The following is a 10,138-nucleotide window of genomic DNA, read 5'->3' as shown; positions in this document are numbered from 1 at the left end:
ATACATACATAATGTATATATAATGTTTATATGTTTTATATGATTACATACCCAACATTGATCATGGCATAATAGTGCCCCTTTTTTTTCTCTGCTCTCCCTACTGAAAATAATTATGTTCTGCCACCTTGGCTTTCATGAGTACAGGCGAATTAAGGTTAGAGAATCAATGACTTGCTTATTACAATCTGATAAAAATGAAAATAATTATGCACTTTTATTGTTTCACCAAACTCCTTTAGTCTGGTGAAACAATAAACGTGCATAATTGTTAGGCGCTGAATATGTTGAAATAGATCGGTTTCATTTTCTATGTGGTCTTACATGATGCGTAGCCTGAGGTCCAAACAGATGATCCTTCTTTTAAATTTCATTTCGCACTTTACTTACTTTTTTTTATTTTATTTTTTTTTACAATAGCAATGAAAAGTATTACGATAACCACAACATAGACAACTACTGACTTAGTCCAAAATTCGCATAAAAAGTTAACTTATCTATTTTATTCTCTACTTTTTTTGGTGATAGATCCCCACACAGCAACGGTAAAAATCCTGCAGATGTAGGTGATGTGAAGACTCGATTGATGGTATCCTGGATTCCTAGAATTGCTTCTGCTTTGAGCTGGTGGCATAGAGGGGCATGGCCGGTGCATCCTCACGAGCCTCCGCTTCAATCGCCTGACTGTTGGTGTAGTCGTAGGAGGAGTAGATGGTCGTCTCTTCCGGTTGGATGTGTTCTTGAGAACCGGATGAATCCGGTTGCAGCGGGTGCGACACACTGAAGTAGACCAGGCCGTCCTCATCAACCTGTAGTCAGTCATTACGAACAATTTGGTTTGGATAGGAAGCATCGAAATTTGGGTATCCCGAAAAAAAAAAATGGAAAGGGTGAAGGGTTTACAATACAAGGAGTCCGGAAAATAAGAAAAGAGAGAACAAATATTGAAATTCAAATTCAGTTAAGACTAATTCAATTTCATTTTCATTTTTATTCAATATGACATAACGTCATATCGGAAAGATGAAAAATTAGGGGTAATATTGCAGAAATGAAGTCATGCATGTATACACAATTTCAAACCAATCCTGTTTCATTATCCATGTTCTGATGAAACAAAAATAAGTGGTCCACTAAAAATAGCAGTGCTTGTCAAAATGTGGGCACTCCAAGCAATCGAGGCAAAAAAACTTAGACTTTCATTACTACAAAAATAACCCCCAAAAAAGTATAAAATCACTTAAAACAGAACACACAATACAGTACAGACAGGACAGATACGAAAGTCAAAACGGTCTCATACGCCATTGTATAATGTCATTACACTGTTACAGTCTATGGCACATTCTCTCTCTCTCTCTCTCTCTTTCTGTCTATCTCTCTACGTTTAAACTACTACAATGTAGTACATCCTTTTTCTCTTTCAATCCTTTGGATACACTTGGTAGATCTTAACAGAGGAAAGTAATTAGCCAATTAAATCTGAATGTAGTTTAGTGCCGCATTGTTTAAGAATACATTTAGATATTTGTTTTTAGTATCAGGAGAGATAGAACTATTTCTTTTCAATTAAATCTGAATGTAGTTTAGTGCCGCATTGTTTAAGAATACATTTAGATATTTGTTTTTAGTATCAGGAGAGATAGAACTACATATTTCTTTTCAATGAAACATAATTTATGTTTGTCAGTTACCGTCGTTTATTTCTGTGCAGAATTATGAAAAGCGATTCAATTACCAATTCTTCAACTGATCCTTGAGTTTTAATTAAAGTTTCTCTTTTTCCCCGCGTTTTTGTGCAGATTTGAATAATGACTATACAGTATGTCAAAAAAAAAATTACAACGGGGCCCTCCGCAATGATATCTTTAAAAATAGTTAATCAATCTAAATACAAATTCAGGGTATGAAACTATAACTCATTGCCCACATCTTACAGAAAATCCCATTCGATTTGCTTCAATGGTCAAAGACAAATGAGGAATTTTGTAGAGGATGTCGGAAATCTCACCTGTCCAAGTTCTGTCTATTATTCACACACAAGATCATCGAAATGCTAAACTCGGAAGAATCTGATTCATGACATGCTTTACAACAATCCTCATTTCTCTGTGACCGCTTAACCAAATCGAATGGGGATTTCTGCAAAATAGAGCTAAAATGTATACTTTAAGACCCTGAAGTGGCATTTAGGAAATGTAATCATATTGGGCGTTATCAATGCGAAAATCTGATTTTAATTTTTTGGGGGACATACTGCAGTAAGTCGCCCCAAAAATTACAATCAGATTTTCGAATTGATATAGCACCCAATATGATCAACCTGTCTAAGTGCTACTTCAGGGTCTTAAAATATAACATCTTAGCTCTATTTTGCAGAAAACCCCATTCAATTTGGTTAAGGGGTCACTGAGAAATGTGGATTGTTTTGAAGCATGTCATGAGTCTCATTCTTCCAATTTTAGCAATTCAGTGCTCTTGTGTGTGAATAATAGACAGAACTTGGACAGAAGAGATTCCCGACATCCTCTACAAAATTCCTCATTTCTCTTTGACCACTGAAGCAAATCGAATGGGGTTTTCTGTAAGATGTGGGCAATGAGTTATAGTTTCATACCCTGAATTTGTATTTAGATTGATTCACTATTTTTAAAGATATCATTGCGGAGGGCCCCGTTGTATTTTTTTTTGACATACTGTATAGCCAGTTCCATCTACTAATTGTCAACCATTGCAAATCGATGTGAGCAAGATGGTAGTTTCTGTAGTAGAATCACCCCCCCCCCAAGCCAAGTTGATATTGTAAGTGAACGTTATCAACGGAGAGCCTGGCAGGGGGTGTACAGATGTCAGGTGGCTGGTTCCTTGTATATACAGTACTTACTCGGATTCCATTACCCTCTGTTCTGACCGCGGAGTAGATGGTTTCTTCTTCGGTTCGGATGGGCGAGGTTTGCTGGGTTGAGGGCCTTTCCTCGCTCGACACAGCAACATATATCAATCCATCTTCGTCCACCTCATAGTGATAAAAGTAAAGATGATGTTGGTGGAGGTGGATGATGATGATATCAGAGATGATATTGATAATGATTCACTTCTTTACCGCCCATTAATCATCTAATTGACGTCACGGCGTAAAACATTTCATACTGTCAACCAAGTGATTGCGAGCTCTGGAAAATAGGTAGATTATGCCTCTATTAGTTACTCAAGTCTGCAGTTAATACTGTTTATGTTCCTCATGTTTTTGATTTTGTTTTGAAAAGCGTAGATTTTTTTAGATAGATTTTGCGCAGTCTAATTTTACTGAATAGTCAGGAAAAAAAGGGAAAGAAAATAATGCTTCAGAAGGTAGATGAAAGAAACATGTAGCAGTCACATCCCTCTCGAGATGATAAGTTGCTATATCGATGTAGATTTTGATTCATCCAGGTAATATGATAAATCTGCACATGTTCGACCGGACTTACTCCTGAAAATCATGGAGAGAACAGTTTCGTGACTCGTCCTACTCACTTCTTCAGCTCTGTCCGGCTGGCGAGCATTCACCCGTGATGCGTGAATGAACGATGTTACTGCCTTTATTGTCTGTACGTTTTTCCCGATCACCAACTAAGATGTTTTGGGAAATGTTGCGTCAGAGTCCTCCTCCCCTAGTTCAGTGAAGGATTTTCCGCGCTCATATACACAGCTTCACGGACTCCTCTTTCCCGAAACTGTTCTCTCCGTGATTTTCAAAAGTAAGTCCAGTGGAACAGATTTACTTTAGACGCCTTTATAAGGTGTTGCAAAACACAAAATGTGGCGTGTCTTTAATACTTACTATTCTTCCGCTATCTTGTTCCACCCCGTCAACAAGCTGATGATCAACGCTTCGATAACTTGATCGGGTTTCATGTTTAGCATCTGTTAAAAAAAAAAAAAAAAAAAAAACTGTTGCAAAACGACCAAAGCAGCAATTCTTCCCCTTTCTGATCAGTATGAATTACTTTCCTTAATAGTATAGAATGAGATGCCATTCATGAAAAAAAATATCAAAAAATATCTAACATCATTCCATTGTACACGTGTATATCACTTCATTGGTTACTTATTGAATCAAGGTGAGGAGCGTATATATTAATAATCAGAAGAAATGGGATATGAAAAGTAATTGTGATGGAATGGTGAATAAGTAGGAGGAAAAGGAAAAAGTTGGAGAAGAAATATAAGAAAATTACATTGAAATTGAAAGAGAGAGAGAGAGAGAGAGAGCGAGAGGTAATGACTGGGTAATGTCGTTATGCTTATTATATAGACGTAGCAATTAAAAGGAGCAGATAGACTGTCAATATCAAAATATATTATATTACTTATGCTAAGTTCTAAATTACCTCACAGTTTTCATTGAAATCATATACCTTTCTTTTTGCGGCACAGCCTGGCTGTCATCATGACACCAATCACCAAAGCGAAAATCACAACAGTTCCTCCCACTGTCGCACCAGTCACCGTCAGTATAAAACTGTGTGAGGCTAATGAGGTTGGCATTGCATCTAGCATGGATATACAAATTCCTTTGAATATATATATACATTTTCAAACGCGTATATTTCATCTATCTATCTATCTATCTATGTATCTATCTGTTTATACAGCTGGTTAGCTAACCATCTTTATATACAGTATGTGTATAAGGTGCGTTCTGTAGATATATCACCATACATACACATACATACATACATACATACATATTATACAGAAACTGATAAACGGCATTTCAGTTATCGTCATCATGAAATTGAGAAAATAGAATCTTTTCAATAATTGCAGCGCACTTATTAAAGCAAGCTATTAAGATTTTAGCATACAATATTCTAATAATTTTCTAGTCTTCTTTAGGAGCTTTAATGTAAAATACCTCAAATAAAAAAAAAATGATATTTTTTTTATTTGTATTTAAACTCTTATATATTTATTTTCATTTGTATTTAAACTCTTGTGTACGAATATGATTATTATACTTTATACGCATACACATACATATAAATATATATATATAATTTCATATAGATATATTATATGTATGTAAACATGCATCAATGATATTAATGATAACGGCAAAAAGTATATCATTGCCATAATAATCATCAAGGCTATCACCATTGTTATCATTTTAAGCAACGATAAAGTTTGTCATCATGATTGACACCGGACATTTACTGGAATGAATGTGGACATTTGAGCATCATGTTTGTAAATAGAGTAAATAAATATAAGTAACAACATTCATAAGGAATATAGGACCACATAACTGTGTGAAAAAATGGAGTTGCGATAGAAAACTGGACTTTCTAACTGCATCTTGATTTAGTGTGAATATAGGATAAACGCTACTGAGTTAGCACAATCACACACCATGAACACTGCTGACTTGACAATGAAAGCGAAACCATAATAATGCACAAAGGTCCCTTAAACATAATCTCTAGACGGAACAAAGAAAATGTACCATACCTGGCTATTTTTTATTTAAGCTATATACGCTGACAGAGCTCAATTCACTTTAAAGCCTCTTTGTACAGTGTTACAGATTCAAGGATATTGTGAACTTCATACAATATTAACATGTTTTGGTGGAGTTCAAGATTATTCATGGGTATTGCTATAAAATAATGCATATGTCCCTGAAGGCAAGAATAATTGCTCACGGAAATCATAATACGTTATACCTGTTGCATGGGTCTTGTTTATACAACGTTAATAAGAATTTCAAAGTCTCTCAAAGACGAGGCTATTAAAAAATAGTTAGTCAGGGCCCTGTTTTATGAAGAGTTAAAATCTAAAAGTTGACTTCTATGATTAGTCTATGGCAGCCTGTGTGTTAAGGAAATTTAAAATCGATTTTAACTTTTGATATAAAAACAGGGCCCTGATCAAAACCTTTGAACCGATTATGATCCATCCTGAGAATGAATATTTTTTTCGCATCCAAAACTGCATGTCTATCACTTCCATTGAAGTAGATAATGACATTTTCCACGCGGTGATTTCTGATGATTTTTACAAATTCTGCAAACTATTGCAGATATCATTTTTCAAGCGATTTTTTTTTTTTTTTTAATGAAACATGCACAACAGTGTGTGGATTTTATGGAGGTAATCATGAAGTCATCATCCACAGATATCCAGTGCTCCTCCTCATGGTACTCCCTATATTCTATGATCCTGTCTGCGATATCTATTCTGCTATACCTCTACTGATGTGTGTTATGGCTCATATGGGTCCAATTTGTTTAACTGGTGTTAGACTGGTTGTGATGCTGTTTCGATGATGAACAACGAACCTTCTTCGTATCTTTCGAATGATGGGACGCTGCAAGTTTGTCGACCGTAGCTGACGACACCTACAAGCCCACTCTTCAGCGGAACCACTTTGTGCAGAGTGGAACCAACCGGAACGCATTGGTCCTTGTTTCTCGAACAGTAGTCTGCAGGATCTGAAGTCTCGACAGGCTTGAAGCAAATCTCGTCGGGTACGGTGAGATTATTCCAAGATTTTGCTAATTTCAGAGTCTCATTTGGCTGGTCGTACTCAAGCCTGATGCCTTGAAAGAAGAAGAAGAAAATAACACAAAAAAGGATTTTTTTAATGTTTACCAAAATTTTATTGATCCAGACTGAATGCATACAATAGAATTTCCGGATTTTGGAAATAAGCTAGATGCATCTAATATCGCAAGGGCAACTTGTCTACACGTCTTTTTCTTCTTTAAGAGATAAGAGGCACAAGTTCTGCAAACTTGCAGATTAAAAAATGTTTTAACAAAAGTTTTGTGCAGCTATCTATTAAGTGCATATAATTTGTTTCTCATTAGTTAGGAAGTTTTTGTAAAGTGTCATGTTTTCCCTACACTTCAATAGATACAGGAAAAATACAAGCAGACTGAAAAAATACTCTCTCTTTCACGCACGCACACACACACGCACACACACACAAGACACGTACACAAACTGGTGCATGTGCATATACAACATTCATTTTAGCATATACTGTGTGCGTGTGTGTTGTGTAAATGTGTATGTGCCATTGGTGTGCGTGTGAGTAGGTATGAGCGTTTTTTTTTTCTTTTTTTTTTTTGGTGTCCTTTCAAACGAACAAAAATCAGGGCATTGGGTCACGATACCTCTCAACTTTCCCACTACAGCATTCACTCGATTTCATTCGTTCTCGTCGCGCGATGTATAAACAAGAGAGTCGAAACTGTGAGTCTTCAATACATATGCTTCATAATACATAACCTTTCTTTCGTCTCAAGTGGTCAAGACAGTTTCCGTATCTCACAGGGGATGGTGATCTATTGACGCGGAAATCTTTCTATATCTGACGGAAACATTATCACGACATCTACTATAGACTATTAAATGCAGACTAGCTGAGGTGTAATCTTGTATGATTATATTGTGCTTGTGTCTATTGGGTGACTGTCAACGATGATATCGTAATATTGAGTTGCCATCAACATAAAACGAAACGAAGGGGAATAAGAAAAAACAAACAAAAATATGCTTGGCTGGAAGTCATGCATGAGATGACATAAAAATTATGAACAGACCCTATGTATACCAGAGTAAGACATAACCAGGAACTGCACCATTTCCTGGCAGTGTTACTGTAATGAGGAAATACAACAGCAGCTCATGCTCTGGTAAGCCTGGCAATGAGCATTTTCATGCATCTAAAGTTATTTAGGTGATTTTATTTAGCCAATGTCATGCTTACACTTGCATTGCAAACAAATCATTTAGTCACAAGGGTATAAGAATGCATCACTATCATCACTGCATTTTTCTTTGGAATGAAATACCATACTGCAAAAATGTTAATCACATATTTTACAGGATTGCTGGGATGGGTTGTTCCCCATCCCCCCCCCCCTCAAAAAAAAAAAAAAAAAAAAGAATGATTGCCCTTTAAAAGCAATGAAAACACTTACCATATTCAAAGGGTGACAAGGCTTGATCACGATCATGACGATGAAACAAATGGGAAAAAACGGGAAGAGAAGGAATTAATTCAAATATCTTTTTGACCTGCTTGTCATGAAGCAGTGATAGTGACCGTGTTGGCCACGATTGAACATTAATGTAAGACTTGACGATGGTCTTATCGCCTCACAGCACTAATGCAATGACTTAATATGTACGTTTGCATAGTATAAAAACAAATCATTTTTAGGCCAGTTGCTTCTTCTTTTTTTTTTTTCATCCATGCGTTGATAAACCTTAACGCAGTCATCACTTTTAAGTGGTACCATTTTTTTTTCCAACCCTGACTTTATTCATATCAAGATCTTATTTTCTTTGGTTTTCGCTCCCTATGAAAGCATGGGTAATTCAGTAAATTGCATTGTTACACTCATAAAGAACATAAATTAAGTAACATTGCTTTGAATTGCATTATCTATTTTCTCCTGATGATTGATATACAAATGGAACTTTACAAAACATTCACTAAAATACTTACAAAATACTATATCTTTTTTTTTTAAGTGACAGAAATTATACAGCAAATGATTATGGAGGCATAGCTGGTAAAGTATAGGTTACCCAAGACTGTCGTGATTGCCAGAGGTACAGAAAATGCAAATAATAATGATTTCTATAAATGTTTACCTTTGTATAGTAATCACATGATTCTGCATAGGCCTATCGCACGAAAGTCTCAAATAAACTGTAGTTCTGTATAAGATTATTATCAAAATATCAAATATTTATGAAGATGACAGCAGCTATCATACCATAATCATGTATATTGAGTACTAAGAGTTAAGATAGAGCACTGATATGCAAAGCAGCTAGAGAGAGAGAGCGAGCTATCCATATATGATCGTCATTTATGTATGATTATCATCTATTCTTGAAAAAGAAAAGGCTTCGGGAAAGTTTTACATTTTTTAGGTGGTAATATAATCAAAAATGATGTATAAAACTACCAAAAATTGACTTATGGTTTAAAATAAAAACATTATATCACATACTAAGACATAATTATTCTTTAATTCTCAACGTGTGGTAACCAAAACTTAAATAGCACCCTTACGAGCTGTCGATGCCAGTAAGGGTTGACCGCTGATGGTACCAGCGCAGTTTGAGCAGTTAAGAGTCAGTCGATACCAGGTGAACGACTGGAGTCCAGTCAAGGTGGTATTTGCACCTGACGCACTGGTGGTGGTGTTGCAGTCCTCCTCTGACGTTTTAACAGGGCAGTATTCTGCTCTACAAGTACCATCCATGCTGTTATTATGGTGTGGTTGCCAAGCAACGTAAATAGATGATGATGACGCTCTGTTCGGATAGGTCGTGATATTTGGTGGGTATGTCTGGCCTGGTATATGGGAAATCATATAACAAACATAATGATTATTAGTATGTTCGTAGACTCTATGGAAATACGATTGCTGCGAAGAATTAATTGTGATATTTCATCATTGCTGTTGTGATATATATAATACAATATTGATGATAATGATAATGATAATATTTTATAATCAATTCTGATCATATTTTGTTTGTGACAAGCACAAAATCCCACCTATACATCTACCCTTTTGTCATAGATAAAACCAGTAACGGAGAATATTTTGTTCCATAATTGATTTATATTTTCCCTTTCAGGATTAAACAACAGGTAGTCGTACAGTCATCTATTCCTATGCGAAATACATTTCAAATTACTTTCAATTCATGGAGTGCAGTATCCATGACTGTATAAGCTGTCGCTGTACAGTAGATTCCCATGGCAGTTTTTTTTTTTTTTTGTTATATCGAAATTTCCTTACAACCGAACAAAATATAGACATTAATAAAAAAAAAAGTATAGATCGGATTATGTTGCGGTCTACTCCACTACCATAATGACTACTCGGGCAAGCATTGCTGTCGGTGACAATCCTCATTATTTTCATTATATACATGTAGTTAGGTATACATGTTACTAAACCGGCCTACTCCACTCAAATGTCTCATTGATTAAAAAAAAAAAAAGAAGAAGATATAATTACGGACATGATTAGAATAGGGCAGTAACAACAGTATCAGTAAACACAAGGAAGAAATCTGTATAGAAATTCATATTGACCATTTTTTTTTCATGACC

The 10,138-nt window shown here is 35.6% G+C and overlaps 1 protein-coding gene across 1 annotated transcript; it reads right to left on the bottom strand.

Moving 5' to 3' along the window:
• Nucleotides 1–602: 602 nt before the first annotated feature.
• LOC140240418 (uncharacterized) lies at nt 603–9,275 on the bottom strand. Its single transcript, XM_072320184.1, has 7 exons — nt 9,083–9,275; nt 7,977–7,997; nt 6,327–6,587; nt 4,401–4,535; nt 3,824–3,906; nt 2,885–3,016; nt 603–809 (listed from the first exon to the last, which is right to left on the bottom strand). The coding sequence occupies exons 1-7, from the start codon at nt 9,273–9,275 to the stop codon at nt 603–605; spliced, it is 1,032 nt and encodes a 343-aa protein (XP_072176285.1).
• Nucleotides 9,276–10,138: the final 863 nt, after the last annotated feature.

Source organism: Diadema setosum, chromosome 17 (assembly GCF_964275005.1).
Source record: "Diadema setosum chromosome 17, eeDiaSeto1, whole genome shotgun sequence".
In the NCBI taxonomy this organism is placed as follows: Eukaryota; Metazoa; Echinodermata; class Echinoidea; order Diadematoida; family Diadematidae; genus Diadema; species Diadema setosum.
This window is presented reverse-complemented; position numbering and strand designations above follow the sequence as displayed.

Excerpts from the sequence above, each read along its gene's own strand:
- LOC140240418 (XM_072320184.1), bottom strand. The coding sequence starts at position 9,275 with ATGGATGGTACTTGTAGAGCAGAATACTGCCCTGTTAAAACGTCAGAG. Across the intron at positions 7,998-9,082 it reads CTTACTGGCATCGACAGCTC|CCTTGTCACCCTTTGAATAT; the intron begins GTAAGGGTGCTA and ends ATCGTGATCAAG. Across the intron at positions 810-2,884 it reads CAGAGGGTAATGGAATCCGA|GTTGATGAGGACGGCCTGGT; the intron begins GTAAGTACTGTA and ends GACTGACTACAG.